The following is a 26244-nucleotide window of genomic DNA, read 5'->3' as shown; positions in this document are numbered from 1 at the left end:
ATGGTTTGACTCGGTGAGGAAAGAATAGATATATCTTGGTATAAACCAATCTTGTGAAATTTGTAAACAAATAATTTCCTGTGCTAGTCAAGTACTCAGCTTCTATATAAGCAGTCATTAGCTCTGAAATCTCTGTCTTCCTCTTCTGGACAACAGATTTCTGTAGAAAATAGCTTCAATTTTTCCCCCAATTTATATTAAAAGAAACCACAAAACACTTAATTTTGAAAAAGAAATTCAATCTTTCCCCTTCTCAGTGCAAGAGATCAGATTGTGACTTGTATGAAATACTGAAATCCAGATACAATAATTCGTCATCTTGTAAAGACACTTTAGGACAGATACTACAGATAGAGATAAAGAGAGACATACACATTTTTAAATGCTGTCAACTGATTACTTAAGAGAACAGGTATTTCTGGAAGCTGGGGTGTCTACAGTATTTGAGATGAACTCTTGCGAAAAGGTTCAGTACCATAGGAATGCTCTGTGCCAAGTCAGGTCATGCCACACCTGACTCCAGCAATGGTATTTTAATATTGGGACTGTTTGACATTTTCCATAAATGGTATAAGAAGCATTGACTTGTACAGTCTCACTTGCCCCAGAATAGATCTAGCTTAACAAAACTACTTGAGAAGAAAATAATCCCTTCAGTTCTTAATAGACTTGCAGAACACCTATTTTAACCATATAGTTATATCACTTACTAGGATCTAATATATAAATTGTTCCTGATTTGGGGGACACACAAACTTGAAATGTATTCTTCACATTGAATGTTCTAATTAATCAATCTTTTCATTAATTGACAGTGGATTTCTTTTGTGTGAGTGTGTATGTGATTTACAGTACCAGGGAGAGGAGCACATTCATTGAAGTACACGCCGTAGACTAGTGACAGAAGCATCTAGCTAGAAGCACAAGGAACACCTCAGCTGCAGTCTGTTACCTTGCAAGGATGGCTCCTTTTCTGAAAGGCACAAGTGGTCAGACACGGAGAATTTTGGCTGTGAGTTGAGTGGAAAAAGGTAGCAGCAGTAGCTCTAAAGCACACGAGCTATGGGATAGGAGTGAGATTCCAAACCTTTCTCCTCCATCCTCTTTTACTAGAGTTTTAGTGTTGAATAAAAAAAAAAAAAAGGGTCTTCTGAAGCATCTACCTATTTCCAGTACAATTCATAGGGAACCAAAGTTCTCAAGTTGGACAATTTTGCCTTCCCAAAGGCAAAAATTATTAGATGTCAGTCTACCATGGCCCAGTAGGTCTTCCTGAGTCCATCTGGGTTATTTTTACACCATGTTTTCCAAATCTTTGTGATTCATACCCTGTTGCAGTGCTGTCTCTCTTTGTGCTTCTTTTTCCCATTTTTAAAAGAAACCAAACTATTCTGTGCTACACCTGAAAGAGGTTTACACCGAGGAGTGCAAAGCAGTCTCTTTCTGTCCCTGAGAGGCTATGCTGGTTTATAATTATGAGGTTTTTTGTCAGCTGGAAGCTGCTCTTCTGACTTCCACATTTTCCCTGGGCATAGTAGTGCAATATTGACACAGACATAATCTTTTTATAGAGGTAATATATTTTGCACTTGGGAGACAGACACGGAAGCCGTGTATCCCTATCATGAGGAATTTGTGTCAGCAGAACCTTTTATATCGCAGATGAACTGTCTGAAGCTTGCTTGTGTTGTGTCTTGGGTGGAGTGACCAGTGGCTTAGTGTAAGTCCAGGCCACCTGAAGGAGATGATGGCAAATGGGCCCTGACTGGGTACTGGCCCAAACAGTGCTTTGCACTCAGACTGGACAACAACAATAACTGATCTATTCCAGGTCTTACAATCTTCTTAGTTTGAGTTTTTTTCTTAGTAACTGTGACTTATAACTCAGCTTTTCTGAGATGGTCAATTTCTTGGTGATTTTGTCATCTAACATAAAAAATATGGCTATTTAAAATCTGAGTTCCTCTGAAACTGCTGCCTTTGCATATTTGCTTTTTGTAAACATGACAGCTTTCCGATAGCTTTTGTTTTTCCTGACTTGCAGTCAGTTAATGAATGCTGAATGTTCAATAGAAGTTCAAAACCAAACCCAGACTACAGTAAGTTTATTCATACCTCCCTCAAGTCAGTTTGCTGTGCCAGTCATAATGCTCCTGCTCTCTGAACTGCTGAGCCATCCTTGCCAAGGTTAACAATTTGTAGGAGTCAGTTGGATTGCATGTCCTACTAACAAACTCAACGTATACATTGCTAAATAAACTGCTGGATAAGTAGGTGAGCAAACTGTAGCTCTGTTTGTAATGCTGGAATGGAAGGTGCCCACTGGCCTGACATAAATGAGCCTTTCCTGATTCATGGGTCACCTCCTGACTAACTGTACAAGCTAGGGAGCAGACAGATCTAATCTTCTATGATAAAGAATGAATAATGAATGAATATTTCTGGATCCACAACTTAAGCAACTTACCTGGTACTAGCAATATGAACTTCAGGGGGAAGGAATACACTTTTCCGCCCTATCTGTTAAAACTTTTCAGTGAATGGCCACCAGCAGCAGCAGTGAAAATCTCAGACTTTCATTCCCCTAAGTGGAACGTTGTTGCTTTAGATTTTGTCAGATGCTGCAATCTGAAGATCAGGTTTCTGCTTGCTTGTTATGTCTCTTTAGATGCTTAGCAGACTGTTTCTGACGGAGCCTGTACTGTTTCTGTTTCAGTGCCATGCCCCATACACTCTTTGTCTTGTATGATCTTAAATTCTGTTTTGATCATGCTTTGTTCGTGCTCTGTCAAAACCTTCATTAATTTAATTATCTACATATGAAATAAGGTATGAATAAGGTATAGCATGTGGGTGCTGCAGTGAGCAAGTCTGACATTATTTTTGGTATGCTTGCTAAACGTGGCATGGGACAGGTGAAATGTTTCATAATGAGACTAAGCATCTCTTACAAAGTGAAATACATTTGCCTTGAAAGCTCTTTTTGAAGAGTAATTAAGCAGGAATTAACTAAGGCTCTTTGCAGCAGAGGGTAAGGAATTGTTTGCAGGTTTATGGTATTGACTGCACTGGAAGGTAGAGCGGGAAGAAGGTAATTTTTCTGGCTTTTGCGCTTATAGGATGCTGCCACGTCTCTAGCTTCTCTTGCTTAAAAGCTCAGCCTGATTTCTTGGAACCATCTGAAATAATAGCCCCAGGACCGCCAATGGCAGTACTTCTTTCAGACAGAATTTCTTCTTAGAAAACCTCTTGTATGTGTGATGGCCTCAACACAATTTCCACTCCAACCTGCTGTTTCACTAAATTGCCTGTTACTCCCTGTATATCATAGCTCACTATCTTGTAGACTCTTGTCTACAAGACAACTTGCATTCAAGACTGGATCTACTGTTACTGATTCAAAGGAACCGACTCACAGACGGACTGTAAGCCAAAGCACCTTGCCAAGCAAGCAAAGATCTTGAAATGTGCTGTCATCTCAAGATGTTGAGACAGAAGGACCCAGTAATCCATATTCCAAATGAACTAACAGACCGACAGACTGCCCAAGATCATACAATGAAGCACAGTGTAAATAACAGATAATCCACTGTCTCCGAAACCCCAGAAATCAGTTTAGTTTCTTAATAAATGATGATTAAAATGTCCTTTAACACTATTAAAGCACATATGGTTCTCTTCAGGCAAGAGTTTTCTTGACAGAGCAGTAAACAAATGGACCCCTCCTTTGCAAATGCGTTCAGGCAGTGTCCCAGCTAATATAAGGTCTAATAATCATTAGAATCACACCACAAATTAATCCAAATGTCCTGGTTGCAACTCAGCCATAGTAATGTAGTTCCACCTGACTATCTAAACTCCTTTTGTAGTTGCAGTGGTCTGATGTTCCTATTCTAACAGAGACAGCGTGTCCACTGAAGGGCCTGATACCATAGTTACTTTCCTCTTCATGCTTTAGTTGTGCTAAGAACTAGTATTCCTGCTCCAAAGAGCATGCTGCCCTCTGAGTAGACTACTTAAACACAGTTAACATATATTTTTTTGGTTGCTTTTACCTGCATTCAGTTTGGTGCTGCTGTGCCTTCCTGAATGAGGGTCTGACTTTCGAAGGCAGTAGCTATGCTTCTTATACACTTTTTCAAGTCCTTCCTGGGTCAGATTTATGATTTTATTAAAAAACTGCGTCAGCTGAACATTACCACAACTTTCCCTCTTTTCTTCCTTAGCTATTACCTAAGAAGGTAACAGAATGGAGAACAAACAGCAAAGCAACGGTGAGATTAAAGAAAATAAGGCAGTGAAGAAAAAAAAGGTGAGTGAATTCCCCAAATCTTCTGTTAACACATTTGTTTGCTATTTGGGGACTGGAGGCAGAAAATAACTACTTGGAACCTGTGTGAATACTTGCAGGCATGGGCTCAGTGTCCTAAACACAGGAATGCTGCAGTTTCCTTTCTCCCTTTGGTACCTGGATTGCTAATGGGCTTACTGTGCAGCTGCATCACAGGCATCTAATTTTTTCCTGTGTTTCTCTTTATATGTATGTCTGGTTTTGAGCTAGCCAAAAAACTGTTTAGACACACCATTCTGGGATTATGTGACTTTAGGATAGGTGAAAGCCTCAATTTTATGGGAGGGACTCTGTCATCAAGGACAGTGGTAACATTTTGGAGGAGAGTTTCTGTGCCTTCCAAAGGAAATTTTGGGAGGATGTATTCTGTGGAAAAAAGCTTTGATTTTGTCTCTGACACTTTTCTTCTACAAGAATTTGCAAAGCTGTGTATTCTTCCTTTTTTTTCTCCTTCCACTCTGACATATAAGAGAAGAGCAAACTGATGCTTCTTTCCATGGGAACATGGAGATTTGAGCAATGGGAAGCTGCCAGGATGAAAATTTGAGGGGTGTAGAGAGTAGCATGTGTTTAGTTTTTGTAACTTACTAACGGCGATTGTAAAAGGTCAAAAAATGTGAGTGTGTTAAGGTGAGAAATTATGTATGCATTAATCGCATGCAGCCATATTATTTGTATTTGAGCATGAACTGAACTACTTGTACTGTGCTATTTAAAAAGAAACTAAATAAAACACAGGTGTCTGATTCATCTCAAATACACTCCATGTATTTTAGAGGCTTGACTCTCCTAACTTGACTTTTTTACTGCTTATGACCATTCAAAGAGATTATAAATGATGTCCTGATCATCTATCTATGCTGACGTTTCTCAATATGTGTGATGATTTTACATGTTAATGAGCAGCATCTGGCTTTCTATTCAAACACTGCTCAGCTTGATCCGAGCCAAAGACACTTCAAAGTTGCAGTATCATAAACTGCTTTCAAACCTGCAGTACTTTATGGCATTATTTACTGCGTCTTTGAGAGCTCTAAGCTAGTTGTGAGGTACGTAGCATGTCAGAAGTGGAAACAGCACAGATTTACAGTAATATTAACTGCAGTCATCTGTGAATAGCTCCCAGATGCACTTAATACTCATCCACTGCCAACTAGAACGTGTAGTTTTAACTCTTAGCAGTTCAAAATTCCCATGTTTGCAAATAGGTGCCTTCAAAAGTAATAGCCGAAAGCTTTTATCTTCCCAGGTAGCATGTCTAATCACCATCTGTCACATAGCAGTGCTGTGGCGTGTCAGACCCAAACCTCCTAAGCCTGTGGAAACATCCATACACCGTGTGGTTAACATCTTAACTGCCTACAGGTCTTGCGGTATCTTCACTTTCCAGCCTCGGCAACACGGGAGAGCTCTTCCCCTGCTTACAGATAGGCAGCCTAGCTTTCCAGACGGCACCCGCGGCACAGGCACCCCCACCACCCCCTGGTCCCCCCGCCCCTGTGTCCCTCGGCGAGGGACCGTGATGAACACCCCAGTCCTGACATTCCCCTGCCCTGCTGGGTCAATCCCCGCTGAGGGAAAAGGCCTGCCGCGAAGCCACAGGCACGGCGCCGGGCACGCACATTTGCTGAAGCTCTGAACGAGCACGCAGATAAAGCAGCTGGGGCTCTTCCCTCCGCCAGCCCTGACCGCGGCCCGCGGGCGCCCTGCGCCAGGCGCTGCCTCTCTCCCCTCCCGGGAGCCATGTCCTCCCGGGGCCGGCGTTGACACACGGGGCCACCGCCGCTGCTCGCCCGGGCACCCCACTAGCGCCAGGCGCGGCCCCTCCGCCCCGCGCCGCTGCGGCCTCCGCCGCCTCCCGCGGCCGCGCCCCCGCTGCGCCCCGCGCGCTGCCCGGCGGCGATGCGCGGCCGCTGCGCACATGCGGCAGCGGCATGGACCGTGCGGCGGGGCCCGAGACGGCCACGCTGGTGGTGCGGGCGGAGGGGGGCGGCCGCCGCGCAGGCAGGAGCGTAAGTAGCGCGGGGCAGCGCGGCGTCCCCCCGAGGGTGTTTTGCTTTGGAAATGACCGGCGCTGTTTAAGCGGTGGGGGAGCGGGCAGCGGGGCGGCAGCGAGCCCGGCGGCGCGGGCGGGGAGCTCGGCCTGCGCTGCCCGCGCCTCGGGGACGATTAACCGGAGAGGGGGGTGATTTCAGCCCTTTCCCAGCGTGGCGGAGAGGCAGGAGAAGCGAGGCTGGTGCAGGGTGGCTGCGGGAGCCGGAGGGACTCCCCGCCGCTCCCCCGAGAGCCGGGCAGAGCTCAGATTGCACGGCGGCGGCGCTGAGCCCTTCCCCGCTCGGAAAGTTGTTGGTGCCGGTGCAGGAGAGGCCGGCGGCGGGCAGGCGCGGGGGCAGAGCTAAAAATACCGCGGCCGCCGAGCCGGGACCCAGAGGACGGGCGGAGGGCAGCGCCCGGAGCCGGCGTGCGCCCGCCCGGGGACAGCAGCCACCCCCGCGGGTGAGGCGACAGGCGGTGGGAGCAGAACAAGGCGAGGGCGCACGGTGCTTCACCGCTTCTTCCCGAGACCACCCGTATCGGCAAGTCCTCAGGGCAAGGGCAAGCCCGGGGAGAGAGGGCTGGAGGTTTCCCGTCTCCTCCGGCAGCCCCAGGGGCAGGGCAGCCCGAAGGACTGCCGTGTCCGCGGGCGCACCTGCCGGGAGCACCCGGCTTGCGGCCGCGCTCTGAGCTCCGGGTGCCTCAGGTACCTGGTGCTTTCCTGAAAGTGGATCTCGTTAAGGGTATCAGGTAAGGTGCTCCAAAATACAGGTTCCTAAGGTCAGTAGGAAGTCTTAGCAATATCCATTCAAGAGTATTAAAACTTCCTTATGTACGCTTACAGTTGTGTTTTAATCTGAGAAGGGGATTGTAAGTAACTAACCAAAATACAACATCTAAACTGTGTTTTGAAAACTGAAATGCAAACTGGCATGCCTTTTAAAAAAAAACAATTTAAGGCTCATTCTAGCTGACACGGATGCTACGTTGAACAGGGATAGGAGTTGGGAAGAGCATCTTTCAGAGCACAGTGCCGTGGGATCTGTGGTGAGACCAAAACTGTGGATTTCCAGAAGTAAGCAGTTCTCAGGTATCTGGAGGGCTTTGCTGTGAACTGACATGCAACTTTCCTAACTGAACGCTTATTTCTGTGGTGACGGTCACACCTACCTGCCCTTGTGCTGACGGCAGCAACGCGTGAGCACACGGATGTCGGCGAATTGAAGGAACACCTATGAGGGAGGCGTGGTTGCTGCCTTGTTTCCTGATCACTGTAAAACACATTGGGTTTTTTTTCCTTTCCTTTTATTAACGTTGCCACAGGGTTAATATTTTTCTGAGCAACAGTTTAATTTTTTTTTTTGCATTCTTGCTTCATTGTGCTTTCGTCTTTTATCTGGCATTGCTGAAGCCTGAGCAAATATTTAAAATGGTGTGTGAGGAGACATGCCATGGAGAAGCTGAAGTTCGTGTTGCAAGAACTGTAAAACTCTGAATCGAGTAAGTCTGAGGTTTTCTGCAGCAGGCTATATACTTGAAAAATTCTTGGTATTGAAGTAGGCTCTAAACCCAGCTATTTGCAACACTTGAAAATAAAGTGGATATGAGGTTTTATAATTTGGCAGCACTTCCATGAGTTGTCCTGCACTATCTTCCACTTAGCCTGGCGTGCATTTAATTTGCCTGTGCTGAAAGGTTTAAGCATTTGCTGGAGTTTTTAATTAACACTAGGCTATCTGGTCCAAATCATTTTGTTTGCAGGGTTTTTCTGATGGGCCTAACACTGTTGGAGCAGAGCCCTTCAGCAATACTGCATCAAGATTACCGCAAAGCACTTGTGAGCTCACGCTTATCATTTGTGAACCCATTGGGAGCAGCCTGGTAGACCTCCAGGAATAATCTCCTCAGCATCATTAGTTCAGAGTAGTAGCAATCCCTCCTAAGTGTAGGAACACTTGCGTGTAGTAGAGAAATAATGGGCACCTAATTAGGTGTTATCACCACAAGCTAAATAAAGCCTTGTGTCAAAACTTCTATTTTTTGCTACCAAAGTAATGGTGCAAAGCTTTGTGTGTGTGGCAGGTTCATTTTAAGGAGCTGGCTAATAATAAGAAATTGCATTTGGCTTATGTAATGAACTCAATGGGATATATTTCTTACAGGGGGCTTCACTCTCCCCCCTGCCCCATACACTTCCTTCTGACCTGACTGGAAACAGGCTGGTTAATGAACTGGGTAATCTCTTAAAAAGTTCCCACATCATGTGGAAGAAGTGAAAAACGCTCGGCTGCCCCACAGGGCATGTTTTGAGCCCTCAGGAGTGGCAGATGCGGGGCGTGGCAGACCCCACACACGCTGGGCTGTCCGCTGCAGCCCCTGCCCTGGCACCTGACTATCTCATCCCTTCTTCGTGGATTAAATTGAGTCTGCGATGACAGTGTGGAAATGTGAGCTCTGGCACATGCTAGCCACCACGGTGTGTTCACTTGCCCAGCCATGCCTCTCCTGAGACTGGTGGAGCTCGTTCCAGTGCATCGTCACTGCTGCTATGCCATGTGCTAGCTACGCAAACCTAGTTCATGCTCCAAATCTTAATTTTCCAAAGCGGACATACAGCTTTGTGCAGTTGACACAATGTATTGACTCATTAACCTGTTGTGTCTGCTATAAGTGATATAACTGAAGCTGAGTTTACTAGGCCTGCTTAAGCAGATCTTTCTCTTTTTGAGAGGATTGAGGCTTCAGTGAGTGATGAGGCAGGGCATAAAATGACAGTGAGCTGTGCCTGAAGTTCTAGGTTTTTAGCAGAGTTTGTTGTTTTTTTTTAAATTCAAAACACATTAAAAAGCCATCCACTTTAATGTATTCAGAAGTCAAAAAAGGTGGGTTGTCATCAGTGATCTACGAAATGACATTCATAACCAACCAGCCACCGAAACACTTAACATCCCTTGGGAATGGCGATGGTCACTTCTGCCGCTCTCTGTGATCCAGCGGGAGAACTGAGTGGCAGAAAGTCATACTGGGGAAGGTGGAGAGGACCCTGAAATGCAAAATCTCTCTGAAAGTCCAGTACCTAAGCAGTCTTACCTTATATTCCACAGCTGGTGTGGAGGAAGAAATTGTTAGCAGAGGCAGGCTAAGAACAGGATGAGGGGGATGAAGGGAGGAGAGCTGAGAAGGGGGAGTTACAGGTGTGTCACTAGTGAAAAAGGGCAAATGGCGTCTCCACAGGAGTGTGTCTGTGGCAGCAAATTACTGTTGGAAACTTGCATTTGGGTTACAAAACCTTGTTTGTAGACATGATTTTATTGTTTGGCGTAACAGTTTCACTAATCCTTATACTCCTGGGAGTGGGGGGCACACCATCTCCCCGGGGTTTCACCTAAGTCAGGCCTACCCACAGACATGTTGCATCAAATATACGCTCCTCGTTGCTTTGTTGCGTTAATGGTCTATTGCCAGCAGTTCCCTTTGCCAAGGGTATGCTTCTCCAGCATTGTACTTTTTGGGGCGGGGGCTGATGGGATGCTTGCAGCAAAAATCTGTGAGGTTGAAAGAAGTTCAAATGTTCACTTATGCCTTAGTAAGCGTTAACTGAGATGCTGTCACTTCAAATTTACTGTTCCTCAGTTGCAGCAAGTGGAAGTGTTTCAGGCCACTATTCTGCAGCAAGGAGATCTGCCTGCAGGAGCTAAGCAAGATAGCGATAGGAGTGTTTAAAACCTGGGGTTCGTTACTTTGAAGTATATTAACAATGGCTGTATCTTTTCTTTGTTTTTCAGAATTGGTCTGGGAGTCTTATCGTAGCCTCTTTAACTGGTGCTTTTGGGTCGTCTTTTCTTTATGGTTACAATCTGTCGGTGGTGAATGCTCCTGCAGTGGTAAGTGACTGACAGAACTGGAGTTTACTATCAGTAGAGGGCAGCCATGTCCAGCCAGTGTGTGCTCCTCAACATCCTGCTTCTGTCATCCTCCTGGTGTAGGAAAAGAGGTTAAATCTCATAAAGTAACTTTCCTTTGCCTGAAAGCTGCTTTCTGCTGTCCATGCAGTTTTCACATAAATTCAGTAGCTGTCAGGAAACTAAACGCCGCTGTTGAGGTGAGTGGGTGCATGTGGTTTGCTTCTCATTCTCCCCAAGCTCAGACTAATACTGAACCTTCTTGCACACTTCTGTGTGATAAGGTATTTTTAGTAGTCTGTCTGACTGGTGAGTGCTTGGTAGCTCTATGCACATGTTCAGCAACTTCTGTTCACGTCGTTCAGTTCTGGAGGGTTGCACAACATTTCATTCCCACAGTACCGATATTATAAATAATGCCTCTGGCTTCCTCTAAATAATGGACCTCTTCTGCGTTTCGTGGTGATGCCTTGTTTGGTTCTGAATGCGAAACTGCTGTGTTGACCATCTGTTGGCTGCAACATATGGAATAGATTTGATGAATAGAGTACTGTGAAATCAGTGTACAATATTTGGGGGGATTTCATTAAAATATCAGTTATCACAAATGAAAATCTGAACGTTTTGTTTTTACACTGGTTATCTAGAGATCCTCTTAATTCAGTCAAGCAGTGAGCGATTCAGTGGAGTTGCAAGCAACACTGTTTCGAAAAAGTAGCTAGTAAATTTTGGGAACTAACTGTTGAAATTCCATTTCAAAATAGTTCCTTTCCAAAGCTAAGATCCTTCTTTTATGGAAATCTCTTATTAAAATGTGTGGCTAAGTTTCGACCTAAACAGGTTGGTCACATTAAAGATGGATGCAATATTTATGCAAATAATGAAAGAAGAATTTTTTTTTCAATTTATGTTTCATATGTGTATTTTATTTGGTAAACTTATGACCCAAAGGACTAGGAAGAGACTCACCCTGTAGGAAGTTTTAATTGCCCCCTTTGTAGCTTCTGGGAATTTTCTTGAAGTTCCTGGTACTTTTTGTACCAATAACACCGGGTTGGACAAATTGGTTATTTATTCTAGCACGGCATGTCTAGGCATCACTTCACCTTGCAGTCATCAGAAGATAAACACGGCTTAGAAGAAATCAGCAGGAAGCTGAAATGCTGTGAGCAGTGGTATTGATTGTCCTGATGGTAGACATCCTCTATGTGCTGTCTCAGTACTGTCAACAGAGCAGTGAGAATGATCTGATTTCTAAACTTTTAAGTACCATTTAAAAAATGGGCTGTCCTGGTAATCAGAGCTCTCCTGTCACTTTCTGCAGGAGTAAAGGAAAGAAGGGATGATAGGACGTGCTGTTTGGCAACGCTCAGACACCTAGGTTTGAACCGTGTGATAGATTATAGTGGAGACCAGAGTGCGGGCGAGGAGGTTGAAGGTGCAGCTGGATCTTGATGAATGCTAAATTTCAGGTGTCATGGTTAGTAATGCTTCCAGGATTGTCCATTTTTGCTTGAAATCTTTACTGTTGCTTTTGGACTAAACTGGGCACCATGCTGATGATGGGTTTGGTCATACTATTGACAGGTATGCATGAAGTCTTCCTTTTTCCAGCATGGTGTTTCAGTGTTTGATTGAGAACTTCATGACTTTCATATTCATGTTAAGCTATACATTAGCTAGGGCTAAGAAGTAGTCCTACTGACAAAGAGAACATAGTCGTGTAGTTCAAAACCAAAATACCAGTGTGGCCTCTGGTCCTCTCTCTAGCCCAAGGATTGATCTGTGTCATCTGTTTGCCTAGGACAGGCCGCCTTCCTGTCCCTGTCCCCAGAGCTGCAATGACCAGGTTGAAAGGAAGAGTCTGGGCTCTGCTCACAGCTGTGGTGGGGAGGAGCGAGCCATACCAAAGCTGTGCTTCTTGCCCCACAAGAAAAGGAACCTTTGCCCCATCTGTTTTCCCCCATATGTCACCAAATCAGACTGCTGCAAGGTGACCCTTTGGGACCCCTCACTGACGTGAAGTGACTGAGGAACACCAAAGGGGAGCAGCTTTTAGCTGTAAACAGCACTCTTATTAAGAGGTTATTATATTGGGAGTGCAGTACTTCCTAAAAGCTGCAAGCTGAGTTTCATTTATAAACTTGGTAGGACAAATAACTTGTTCTGGTAATGTGCAGCTGACAGCCTGCGTTGTACGAGCATCACTCTGTATGATGTTGGATATCTTCTGCCCCTGTTTACTTCAGTATAATTCCTTTTGATGTCTAAAGTCTTCCAACCTTAGAGAAGGACTATATGATGCTTTGAGAGGTGTTGAAAAAAAGCTTGATAATGACTGTTGGCTAAAACATGGGATGTTTCCAGGATTCTAGAACTGAACACACACAGAATCACAGAGTCACAGAATGGTTAAGGGTTGGAAGGGACCTCTGGAGATCATCTAGTCCAACCCCCTGCCAAAGCAGGTTCTCCTAGAGCATGTTGCACAGGGTTGCGTCCAGGCGGGTTTTGAATATCTCCAGAGAAGGAGACTCCACAACCTCCCTGGGCAGCCTGTTCCAGTGCTCTGCCACCCTCAAAGTAAAGAAGTTCCTCCTCATATTCAGATGGAACTTCCCATGTTTCAGCTTGTGCCCATTGCTTCTTGTCCTGTCACTGGGCACCACTGAGAAGAGTCTGGCCTCCTCCTCTTGACACCCACCCCTAAGGTATTTGTAAGTGTTGATAAGATCCCCTCTCAGTCTTCTCTTCTCCAAGCTGAACAGACCCAGCTCTCTCAGCCTCTCCTCATAAGAGAGATGCTCCAGTCCTCTGATCATCTTTGTAGCCCTTCGCTGAACTCTCTCCAGTAATTCCTTATCTTTCTTGAACTGGGGGGCCCAGAACTGGACACACGTCAGCACGATGACTGTGCTGTGGGGGGAAGTTCATTTAAGACTGAAGAGTTGAAGAACTGTTTGTAAATTCTCGTGTACATTTCCTTTCAGTGCTCAAAGTTGTGCCGCTCATCAAACTGCAGGGGAATACTCTGCAGTTCTCACCGGTGAACTTTACTGCAGCTCATCTCTTAAGGTAGAGTCAGTCCAACTTCCTTTTTGTTGCAAGGAGGGAATAAACTGTACCAGCTCTGCTCAGAATAGAGATCACTTCCCACTCAGTCACCTACGTCTCTGTGGGAAAGAGCAGTGGCCCATCGCAGGTGTGCTTCCTCCTGCACACAGTGCTCGACCACACAAGAAACCCAGAATTAGAAGTCTCCATGGGCTTGTTGAAAGAGTTACCAGAATTTATTAAAAACCTATGGGAGTTTGGCAGTAGGAAGACAAATGCTTTAATTGAATGCAAGTTAAAGCTGTCTTTTTCTGAGCTGAATTTCTACAGTTCATTCCGTGGACTGGTTGTGGGCAGGGTCTGTAGAACAATGATGTGCTTTGTGCTCTGTGCGGGAAGGAAAGTCTCTGCTACTTACTGCCACGCAGCGCTTGGCCCCTTCCTGTGCGCGGCTGCAGCTCTGCATTCCTTTTAAAGCTGATATGGTGATATTGAGACTATTGCGAAAATGTATAGCCTGCTGTGTCAGCCAGTTCAATAGTTGTCACTGTGTGTGTGACCCTTGTCACTACGAGTAAGGTCATTTTTCTTCTCTAAACATAAGCTCATCTCTTCCCTTGGTGTAAGTTATTTACAGTTAGAGAGACAAGGGAAATGTTCCCTTATATTTAAAATATATCCTTTATATATAAAAAAATATATATCCCTTATATTCCACTTCTATTTCCCACCCTAGCACTGCTACCTTAATGAGCTGAGGCAGCAGAATACGAGATACTGATACCAGTCAGCTACCATTCCTTGTAGGCTTTGGTTAGGGGCTAAATTTTTTGTATACAGGTTTATGCTGTTAGCATTGTTCAGACAACTGATTAAAATCCCAAAGGAGACTTTCCACAGAATTCCATGGATTCAAATCCAGTGGATTTGTTGGATCAGATGTGTTTTGTTTCACGTGCAGCTTCTCAAAACCCGTATGTGTTATTAGCTTCCCACTTGGGAATCCAGACACAGGTGATGTACATGCCAGCACGTTTATCTGTTACTATTGTTATAGTTTGTACTTTCTTTTCCTGAATATGTGCAATTATTTGATGGCTCCTTGTAAATAACAAAGCTATGCTGAGAAAATTAGTCATAACACAAGGGGAGAATAATTTGCATACTATTTTTAACCATTTTCATTAGCAAGAAATGCTAATAGTGTTCTAAAAACGTTTTCTCTTAGTATTCATTACTGTCAGGAATGAACTTCAAATAAAAAAAGAAGATATCTGAATCTAAATATAATCTGAGTATTGGTGTTAAAGAGATAAGGTGCATTACTTGATCTAATGGCAGATTCATTTGGAAGTTTACTGTGAGATTCTTCTAAATGGACCAAGCACTGAATTTTACTTTTTTTTTCTTTTTTTTGTGTGTTTTTTTCTCTCTGTTTGTATAGAAACATATAAGATAGGATGGGAGAAATAGCCCTGTCCTTCTTTTAATTCAGGGCACAGGAGGCCTACTAGATAAAAGGAAGACAGTAAATGGTGTGTTCTACCTCCACCTTTCTTAGGTAGTTTGCAGCTGGAGAGGTGGTGTTTCAAACTAAATAAAGTCCTAAAATCAAATAGACCATATGTCCAAGGCTGGAATACCTGAAGTTTGAATTTCCTAGTTTGAACAGGGAAAATGTGGTGTTAGCCTTACCCTGCTGAGTGCTGCCCCAGGATAATTTAGTAGCTATGCCATGCTGGAGGAAATCTGCGAAGAAACTGGGGAAAAGTGCCAAGATTAAACTTTGATACTGCAGAGCTTGTTGGGGAGCGGTGACACAGAACAGGTGGGAGCGTTACAGAAGTGTGCTGTGCCCTTCTGCAGTAGTGGCTGCCTGGTGGCATATCCTCGCCAGAGCATCACACACCACGGTGGCATTGGAGATTTGCTTGATTTCGAAATGGGAACAGCATAAAACTGAGGAAGCTTGACTAAAAAGAAAGTAAATAGGCGATGTCTCTGCAGGCAATACAGAGACTGTGTAAAAATGTCATACTGGAGCTGTGACATCTTTACCTTTTAGAAAGATTTAGAAATTAATTTAGAAATTAAACATCAGGGAAGGGAAGTTGTTAGAAGGCATCTTTCAAAAACCTGCAGCTGTGCTCATGTGAGGAAAGCAGAAAAAGAATATAAACTCTGACACATCGAAGGCTAAAAAAATGAGCTGGTCCTGGAGTTTGGGTACTTTCAGTGGGCACAAAAAATGTCCAGACAGAGTGCTTGGGGATATAAGGATGATAAAGGAAGCTGAAAAAGGATGTTCAGAAGATAAAAGGACAGAGCAAGAAACCTGCATTAATGTTTTGGATTGGAAAAGTCTGGGGAGATCCCATGCTGGAACCTTCTCTATAGGGAATGTATTCGAGAGCTGAAGTGTCAGTAGAGATATGGAATAAAATCAGTGATAATTTTTTGTCAGATTGCCAAAATATGTTAACATTTGTTCAAGACCAAAAAAATAACTCAAAATATAGGTTTCATGTCACAGTTCACAGCTTCTTATTAAATAGCCTCAGTAACAGAGAGATTGAGAGGGTTAATGTGACTTTAAGAAAAAAGTAGTTTTTAGGGGGAAAACTTGGAACATACATGCTAAGAATTAGTTATTTGTATCTGACAAACTCACAGAAACTGTAGGAGAAAAGTGAGAATTTGGGGAAGAACTGGTATGGCTTTGGCAAAGGAGAACTCAGGCATCTTTCAGACTTCTCCAGAGATTCAAGAGGCACTTGGACTTTCAAAAAATACCCTGTAAGGGCCCTTATGGAAGGCTTTTAAAGAAATTAAGCTGCCATGGGAGAAAAGTGTAGGTCTCGGAATAGCTGAAGAGTTAGAAGATACGTCTCAGGTTTTCATTTCTTAAGAGAACCAGCTTGTCTGGCAGATAGATTCATATCAGGATCTTAGGTGTCTGATTTTGTGTTTGAGCAGCTTTCATTACTGAAAAGATATTGCTTACCTTGTTTAGCAGCCTGAACTTCGTTCAAAAAGCAGCTTTTGTAAATTTGAAGGGGAGAAGCTGTAACATACAATTGAATTGGGGTTCTTAATTTTAATGGTGTCAGACAACTAGCTCATTTTGACTGATACTGTGGGCTTTTTTTTCCCCCATTAGTATCAAACCAACAGCTGTCAGCTCTTCCCTCCCTCCTCTAACAGTTATTTGTCTTGGCTGTAAATTCTCTGGGAGAAAAACGTTATCTCTCATTGCCTGGCTTAGTAGGTCCTTGGTTTTGTATGGCTGCCAGATGTGGCAGTGTCATAAATACAATGCAAAAGTGGACACAGCCTCTCTTCTTCCCTCAATACATGAATGCTAATTGTTTTAAATTCACTCTTTTTTTTTTTCCTAGTGTTATGCTAAAGAATTTGTAGAATCACTCACTTTGACAATACTGGCCTTTTGGGAAAAATAAACTAGTAAAAGGCACTTAATTTTGAGCAAATCTGAGATCTGCATTCTACGACTGAAATACAAAATAGAGATGATAAATGTTGTTTCATGGTGAGCACAGTGTAGGGTTTTGCCAAAAGGATTCCTACTTCTATAACTTGTAAAGGATCTTTACAAATTTTCCAGGGAATTTCCTAAGTTATATGTGAACTCCCCTACACACCCCCAAACCTATCAACATATGGCTTTTGGTGCTGTGTCCTGTAAGACAAGCCAAACTCTTCTCTTGATGTTAGTCTTGTTGCCATCTGGCAGGAACTGGTTGCAACTCCCTTCCTCTTTGTTACCTTTGCATTTCTGCCAATTCACCAATTTCTTCAAGGCGTTTTCACCTCTACCTGCTACTGAAGCCTCCTCTCCCTCCTCTCCCTCCTCTCCCTCCTCTCCCTCCTCTCCCTCCTCTCCCTCCTCTCCCTCCTCTCCCTCCTCTCCCTCCTCTCCCTCCTCTCCCTCCTCTCCCTCCATTATTGGCACTATAGATCAATTAAAAAGCAGTAAAACTATTTGCTCTTAACATAACCCTCTGATTAACGATCGGTGACTCAACAAATTGATTAACAGTAGTTAGCATTTAAGCATTTGTGCATGTTCTTTTGTTTTGAAAATCATGGCAAATTACTTTCAGTGCAGTTTTGCTTGGCTTGTCCAAAAAACCATTACACTAGGATGTGGTACGTCACCTGCCTGAGGTTAAGAGTATGTATGTGCACAGTGAGCGGAGCTCAGCTGATGTGCAGTACCGTGTCAAGCATGGGTGGCACGATGTTGTGGAGTCTCCCTCCTTAGAGATATTAAAAACCTCTAAGCATGGTCCTGGGCAGCTGGGTCTAGGTGACCTTGCTTGAGCAGGAAGCTTGGACAAGATGGCTTCCAGAAGTCCTTCCAACCTCAACCATTCTGGGATGCTGTGTCTGAGCCCTTAGCCCCAGTTCGGGCTGAAATGTTTAAGTATGTGTACACAGCAAGGCTAAAACAAACTGTTGTTAATGTTGTACTGACAACCTAAATGGTAACATCCTTGCTTTATGGGAGTTTCTCATTTATAAGCCTCTTCTACATTCATGTCTACCTGTAGTTTTTTCCCCACCTTGTTTATGATTTGCATGTAGTTAAACATATGTATGCTTTGACTGGTTCAGGTAGTCTGTATTGCAGTTGCATCTACAAGTGAGGCCCCATTTTTTGGAGGAGGGAGATAGAAGAGCAAGGGTGATTCCTGCAAGCAAGCTGCTGGGTTTTTTAGTTCTGTTTCTGTCAGTTGTGTTCTTAAAGAGTTATTTTTACATGTATTATTGTTATGTGTTTTCTTTCAGTATATCAAGAAGTTTTACAATGAAACTTGGGAGAGAAGATACGGCTTCTCAGTGGATGAAAGCACACTGACTCTCCTCTGGTCTATAACCGTTTCTATTTTTGCCATTGGTGGCCTTGTGGGTGCCATTATTGTTACCCCAATTGTGAAGTTCTTCGGACGGTAAGTGTGTTGGAAAACTTCTAGTTTCTAAAGCAGTTTCTGACTTGGTGTCTCTAGAAGGCTTTACTTTTGTTTTGTTTTGTTTTTAAAAAACCCTCTTCACCAGAATGCAAATTTAAACGTCTTCAAATTAGGAAAGCTCTAAGCTCTTAAGAGTTCCAAATTTCCAAGAGTAAAATTAACACCTTTCTCTCTGGCCTTACTGTGCATCATTTGAGTGCAAAAGCCATTTGCTCTGAATGGGCAGTAGGTTGAGATGTCAAGGAGGCTGAATTGTCAAGACTGCAAAAGGAAAATAAAATAAAATAAAATAGTAGAGATTTCACAAAGGATTGGCAGATACTTGTTTCATGAGTCTGCTGAGTATCTTACTGTACACAAATAAAGCTATCAACATGTCTCATTTGCTTCTCAGCAACATCTGTTGTCATATGATAATAAAAATTTGGGTTTTTTTCTTCCTTTTGTCAACTTAAAATACAGTTTGAAGAACTAAACTAGGGTGAAGTTTGTGTTCGGTCTTCCCCAAGCTTGCGGATGCCTTACCTGCTCTATGCAATGCAGAATTGGACCAAGTCTTGACCATAGGAAATAGGAGTATTTTAGGAATGTTTGTGCTGGTGTGTGTTTGCGTTTTTGCTGCAGGTACTAACTAGATATTTCTGACAAATTTTTGTTTCATACAGTCTTCCAAACAGAATTTTAAAAGTAATTTGTAATTTACCTATATTTAGAAGGGCATAAAAAAAAAATCCATTCTAGCATTCATCTTAACTGCTCATTTGGCTTTTCCTTATTTGTAAATTCTATATCGTTTGATAATTTTTGCTCAGTTAAGTCACTGGAGAAGGTGATCACAGAGGCTTAAATATAAGCATCCACCTCCACTGTTCTTACCTTTCTGTTCTATGTTTTCACTATTTCCATCACTTTAGATTGTACTCTCCTAGGCCTGTTTGTCATTCTCCCAACTCTTCCACATCCCATTTTTGACCTCAGAGAGTATGTTTTCAGGTTCTTCCATTTCATGCTTACAGCAAGTGAGTATTCTCTGCTCTGTAAATCTATTATCCCTTCTTCATTGATTTATTCTGTTGCTTCACTTCACCATTTGATTTTCAAATCTTAAATATTTTTCATAGTCATACTATTTTTTTTAGGTTTGCAGTTTCTTCAGCCAAATTGTCAATTTGGCTTTTTACACACTGCTTAAATATATGAAACTATGCCTGACTCAGAGTGATTAATTCCCAAAATTGTCAGTGAGTCATCTTTATTTAATAAAGTGAAGTAAAAAATGGATTTGTAGAAAGCTTGAATTTTTGGTGAAGAGTAGAACAGCTTTGTGTGCAGGTTTGTTAAACTGGTAGCTGATCTCAGTCAGGAAACGGCCTCAAGCTGCACCAGGGGAGGTTTAGATTGGATATCAGGAAAAAATTCTTCACTGAAAGGGTTATCAAGCAGTGGAACAGGCTGCCCAGGGAAGTGGTGGAGTCACCATCCCTGATGGTATTTAAAAGATTGAGTAGATGTGGTGCTTAGGGACGTGGTTTAGCGGTGGACTTGGCAGTGTTAGGTTAATGGTTGGACTTGATGATCTTAAAAGTCCCTTCCAACCAAAATGATTCTATGATTCTATATGAATACCACTTTGATGGGAGCAGATCATATTTCCAGGGCAGAGCTTTAAATCTTGCAGACTCTATCCCTGTTTGTTATGTTTATCCCTGTTAAACCATGAAAATAGCTCTCTTAGGGTGTATGAGTACTTGATTAGAGACGGGAAGGGATTGCGTCTCTCAGGGACACTGGATAAAGGCTGCTCATCAAAGTGTGGTTCTTGAGTTTGCTGTTCACACTGCAGTATATTCATCTGGTCTGGGAAACCAGACTGACATGTCAGCGTGGTAATTGAGGAGCACGTTATGAAATGGTGACAAAACAATAAAATACTTTGCTGTTAAATTGTTCAAGTGTAGGTTGGAGGGATGTATGTATGATGAAGCTGAGCTCCATTTATGCTGACATGGAATAATGAACTAAGGGAGATCAAAAGCATTAGCCAGAAATAGTGTGTGACTTTAAAAAGAGCACTCTTGAGTCGTATTGCTGTAAGGTTAATAACATAATTTGCAAATTACCGGATTACTAGGCCCTACTTACTTCAAGGGAGATGTAGAGTAATTTTTTCAGAGAGCTTTCATCCACATAAGCATAAGTCCCAAGTCCAGTTGTGGCTGTGACACTTCAGAATTCAAATTCTCTTCTTCTACCAAAGAGCAGCTGCTGTTGGGTGTCCTGAACACCCGGAGCGATAAGCTCAGGGGGTTTCTTAGGCCACTCCTAAGGAAGTATTTGCAGGAGGGGGACAAGGCCTTTCCTCAAGCGTGGAGAACCATTTTGAGTCTGAAGCGATTAAGGGAATTTATCTGGATTTTCTTAGTCATGCTACCACTTCTTTTATTCTGAAGTCATCTGTAGTTGAAATGGTGACCCACTATTTAATCTGTTACTGGCTTCGACAGCTTGTTATTTGAACACTTAGTTTCCTTACTATACTTCTTGTATGTGTCGTATTTGCTCCCATGTGGAGCTTCTTTCTTATTACTGAACTTTGAGACAACAATCCATTTTTTGAGGAAACTTTAATTCTATTATTTTCCTGGTTGTGAGTTTTAGACAAAAAGTTTATTAATTCAAATCCCTAATTACAGTTATTGCAGCCGTGGAGGGCACATAGTCTCTAGGATTGTGTTTTGGCCTCTGGAACTATCCAATGTCATGAGAGCAAGTGGCAACCTTGAAATCACAAGAGATTAATCATATGTGATTTTGCAAAAGGCCAAGGACAATTCTGAGGAAGGATTCTCAAGTGTTTTCAATATCTAAAATACTTAAAAAAGAAGGCAGAAAAAATCCTTAAAGCCTGGCTCTGTTTGTGTCTAGCTGATGGGTGAACTGTCTGTCTCAGCTGGAATGCTTATAGAAACTGATTTCTATTGAGCAAATGGCTCTTCTCTTAGGACTATTTCAAGCTGAGTACAGGATTGGAAGTTACATTCCTGCAGCAATACAGACACCCAGTCTTAGAGAGAACCAGTTTTGTTACTAAGTTGCAAAATTTACTGTTTAATTTAGGATTTAGCAGCTTGTGACAGACACTGTGCGCTCAATCAGAAGTTTTTGAAAGCATCTGCCTTTTGGAATGCATAAATGCTTTATTTCTTTTGGCTGGAGAAAATTCTGAATTATTTGAATGGAAGGAGCAAAAGTCTTCGTATCTAAATGAATGCTAGTCTAGTATTTTTAGTGCAATAGCTGCACCAGAACTGTGTGGGGCTCTGGACTGGAACTTGAGTCCAGGTTCTCTTTCCCACCTCTGGCACTGTTTTCCACGTTAGCTTTATGTTGAGTTCACTTTGCTGTCTATTCTTCTGTTTACCCAGTTACAAAAATAGAGATATTGGTGTGCTCTATAACCTTCAGCAAGACTGAAAAATGAAATGTGCTATGTGAGAACTAAGTATGATGAATACACTTCAATAGCTTTCATGTACCATTTGGACAGTTGCTTGATCAGTTTGTGTTTTGGGATGTGAAAGAAATGGTTAGGCTGACCGACGCATCAAGGTGTGTCTTTTCTTATGGTGTCTTCGTTTTGCGGTTTGCACGCTTATACTTTGTAAGTGTGGTGAGCACAGTTACCTGACAAGACTGGTTGGACTTTCCTGAGGGAAAGTGTCTGCTGCAACGCTTCATGAAGTGTGATATCTTTGTATCACTTATATTAGAGCTATACAAGCAGTGTTTCGTCTCGGTTTTTTGATTTGTTTCTTTTTCCTGTGCCTTGCTGCTAAGGTAATACAGTTTTGCCCTACGTGACCAGGAAGGCACGGCTTTTATATGATCATAACAAATCTGAGTAGAACATGACTTGATTTGAACTAAACTGAGACAGCATGGGGAGTTTGGAGGGGTTTGCTGTATTTTTTTCCTAGAAGCCATGATGAGATGACGTTCCCACTGTTTATGTTTGTGGTGGGTTGGCCCCAGCTGGCAGCCAAGCACCCACCCAGCTGCTCATCACTCCCCACCCCCCAGGTGGGAGGGGGGGATAGGAGAGAAAAAGGAGGAACAGGAGCAAGAAAACTGATGGGTCAAACTAAAGAAAGGAAGAACACCAATTACTGTCATGGGCAAACCAGACTCAGCTTGAGGAATTTAACTTAATATATTGCCAGTTAGCATGCGTATTTAATTACTGATCAGGTATTGGGAAAGAAGACAAACATTAGGATGCTTTTCCTTCCACTTTCCCAGGCTGAACATCACTCCAGGCCTCCCCCTTGGTACCACGGCAGGTCATACTCAGTTCCTTCAGCAAGAGAACAGGCAGTGCAGGGGGTCGGGATCAGTGCGTAGCAACTTCTCCCTGCCACTCCTTGCACTCTTCTCCTGTGCTCCAGTGTGGGTCCTTCATGGGCCACAGACCCTCTGGGGATGTACCTGCTCAGTCCTGGAGCACCTTCTCCTCCACTGGCCTTTTTAGTCCCCTGTTCCATCTCCTCACAGAAGCCACCCCTTCAGATGAATGTATAGCACTTGTTTGACCTGAACGAACATTTTGTTTCCATTTTTGGCATTATTTGTATCACTTAAACCCTCTCAAATTATATCCATTTGAAAAATCTGTTTCAAATGGTAAAATCATCACTCTTGGTAGCTATGTTGTATAAACATATACTTTAAATAAGCTGTCTCTCATTTTTTGATTTTCAAACCATGTTATTCATTCAGTGTTCAAAAATCACTAGAAAGCAGGAAAAGTAATTAAAAATACAAGTATTAAAAATATTTCCTGTCAAAAATGTATTGATCTGTTGTAAGAAGTTGGATGCCTTGTTCAATGAGTAGGAGACTTCCAGTTGGTACCTATGTGTTGAACTTGAGAAGAATGAGGACTGCTGGGTTGGTTTGTTAGCTGCTTTAGAAAAGAAAAGGGTAGACAGCCTTCCTGGTCATTGCTCCTCTTTTGCATGGAAATTACAATATATAGAGATTGAAAATCCATTGAGAATACTTACAAATTTAGTACCACTTCAGTTTTTCAATAAAATTGGTGTATTCTCAGCCTGTGTCATTTACTGTCAAAGTTAATGGATTTCTCATAATTTACATCATCAGTGATGTTTATCTCCAGATAAATTTGTTTTCAAATCAGTTGTTTCCTTCATATGTTGTTGAGTGGGATTGGAGGCTTCAGTAGTGAGTTGTACCTCTAGAGCCAAAACAAGACTGTGCTTAATTATGTGGCTGCAAAACCTGGTAAAGACAAAGCTCAGTTGCTTTACCGTGTATGGCTAAGGGACGTGATGCACAGATTGAAAACATAGGGTATGATCATTCTCTTGCCATGTAATTGTGAAAATTATGGTGTTTTGTCTTGTGTTAGATCATAAGCAATGCAAAGCAGCTATCTCATTGTGATGTGCCCTAGAGAGGCCACGACATCTCCAGCAGATATCACTCGGACTCTGCTTGGGAATCGCAAGAAACTTTTCAGTCCCTTGCAAGGCTGAACCTGATGATAATGACTTCTCCAGCCATTCACCTGCAGGCTGTAATTTAGCAAAAAGCCACTTAAATCCATATTTGTAGAGAGATGTGTATAAGGAAGCAGTGATTCTCCGACTTCTAGGTGGGTTTTCTACTCCATCTTTCAATAGAGAATCATTGCAGCAGAGCTATTGATCTTATGTCTTTAACCATTCTTCTCCCATGTGTTCAGGAAATGAGACCTTGGATGTCAGTGTTTGAGTGTCAAAGGCCCGTGAAATCCTACGTACCATTTCTTTTGTAAAGTATTTCCTTTTGCAGAAGTTATGAGGCTTAGGAGTCACTTTTGAATTAATGAGTCCCTCAAACTTGAGCAGAAAGTTTTGAAAGATGAAAACGATAAGAAATGCAGCTATTGGTGTAGTGTGAATGAGAAATTGAGATATTTTGAAATTTTTTAAATATATTTTTGTGATTTTGTTTATATTTTTTAAAAAGTAATAATCTTCTATAAAGAATATTTATTTGAAAGAAATATTTTTTCATGTTTTATTTGACTGCTATAGAATGAAGTAATTTAAAAATTGAAAAAAAAAAAGATGTAAATCTATATTTTGGTTAATTTCAACAATTTTTGGAAAAAGGTTGATTTTTATCAGTTGTGTGAGCCCAAGTGTTTTTTCTAACTCTACAAGTAGTAAGTAATTTTCCTCAATGTATATTTTTAATATCATGGGTTTAAGGATGGCTTGTACTGACATAAATATGTCAGTGTTGGGAAATTCTCAAAATGGCAAAAACTGTATGTAGCATAAAAATGCCTGTAGTTATATCAACTCATTGCTATTTGAAGTATATTCTCTGGTTCCTACATACATACGTTTACCTGGAGTACGCTTGTTTATATTCATATACAGAGTCTCAGACATGGCACTTGGGTTCTTAGGATGTGTAGGATGATGTACTGCTGTGTGTGTGAAGTACAGCTCTTTAGTTAACTATGATATGTTTTATTTTAAAGGTGTGGTATAGGTTTGGAACAATATCCATTTGGGTATAGTACTATATTTTGGAACTCTACACAGCATCTAAGAGGTAGTGTTTGTTAGGTGCTTTTTGTTTTTATTTGTGGATATTTAAGAGTAATAGCCTAGTGTGCTTTGAATATGACTAGTTTAACTGTCACGAAGCTGGTATCTACATAAAATATCTTTTCCTTTTAGGAAATGTACGTTGCTGCTCAATAATGTGTTTGCAGTGACAGCTGCATTGTTGATGGCCCTCTCTTTGTTGGCGGGGTCGTTTGAAATGCTCATACTGGGCCGCATTATAATGGGTGTTGATGCAGGTAAGCTTTTATCGTGTTGTATGTATCTGAAATACTTGCGCCGTGCATCACCTTCCTCCTCTCCCCCAGTTAGATCTTTACATTAAAGAGGCATTTGGGGGACTAGCCACACTGATTTCACTGGGACAAAACAGCAGACTGAGGGTTGGAGGATCTGATGTTTGGAGAAGACACTGGAATGGATGCTGGTCGCTGCTGTCCACCCTGGTTGTTCCTTCCCCTTTCCTCCTCCAGCCCCGGTAGAGCATATCTGTCTTTATGCCATGGAAAATCCTTTGGCTAGGAGGGTGTAGTCTATTTATTAAAGGTGCTTGCTGCTTTATGTTTAGAAGTTGTTGGATCCCATGCTAATACCAGTAGGATTAAGTGGAAGGTTTGGTACATCATCATTTGCTCCTAGCAGCATGGTCTTCCCGGTTTAAAAGTAAATCACGGAGGCACTGCTGCACCAGAATAGTCTTGCAGCTAGCAGTGAGATTCTCGTCAACTTCACAGGTCACTGGATGGTGAGAAATATTTACCTAATGTGGAGACAGACTTGATGAATTAAGATGGTTTTACACTCTCAGTGTACTTACGTGACTCTAAACAATGGAAAGTGCTTTGACTTTTTCATCACCAAGCCCCCTTTCTGGCAAGCTTTGGCTATGTTGTTAGCAAGCATAAACTATGGTTGTTTGAAAGTGGATGTGTCCGTCACTTGCAGTGTGAAGTTGATGGGTAATTTTGGTGCTGCTAATTTTTGTCTCAGATTACCACCAAATGACCAAACTTCTGGAGCTGTGTAAATATTGTCAGTGTACTAACCAGAGTCATGCATTTGTTTTCTCCTGGCTTTGAGCAGCATTCTTGCCCTTATTTTATGCCTGCTATTAAGAGTTCATTGCAGTTGTAAGCCTGTATTGAGAGGAACATCTGCTAATACCGTTTACAGTAAAAAATATTTCATCTGACAGTGCGCACTCTGCCTGATGCAGTGGGATTTTTTTCCTTACCTGCACCAGTGCAAATGTGATTTTGCTTCCT

General features: G+C 42.4%; 1 protein-coding gene across 4 annotated transcripts in view; it reads left to right on the top strand.

Annotated features, from left to right (window-relative positions):
• The first annotated feature begins 6285 nt into the window (after positions 1 to 6285).
• SLC2A9 (solute carrier family 2 member 9) overlaps positions 6286 to 26244 on the top strand; it is a 112920-nt gene continuing 92961 nt past the window's right edge. For 3 of the 4 annotated variants that reach the window (XR_011048360.1, XM_068402785.1, XM_068402787.1), the window contains exons 1-4: positions 6286 to 6363; positions 10171 to 10269; positions 18154 to 18314; positions 25094 to 25218. Coding sequence is in view for 3 of the 4 variants with exons in the window: in XM_068402785.1 (XP_068258886.1) it covers positions 6286 to 6363; positions 10171 to 10269; positions 18154 to 18314; positions 25094 to 25218 (463 nt within the window). In the remaining variant the exon portion in view is untranslated. Of the gene's footprint in view, positions 6364 to 6924; positions 7136 to 10170; positions 10270 to 13277; positions 13363 to 18153; positions 18315 to 25093; positions 25219 to 26244 lie in introns of those variants that run through there. The other variant, XM_068402786.1, reaches the window with a different exon arrangement.

The sequence above is a fragment of the Nyctibius grandis genome, chromosome 6, assembly GCF_013368605.1.
Source record: "Nyctibius grandis isolate bNycGra1 chromosome 6, bNycGra1.pri, whole genome shotgun sequence".
Taxonomy (NCBI): domain Eukaryota; kingdom Metazoa; phylum Chordata; class Aves; order Nyctibiiformes; family Nyctibiidae; genus Nyctibius; species Nyctibius grandis.
Note: the sequence above shows the minus strand (reverse complement) of the source record. Positions and strands in the feature narration are given on the sequence as shown.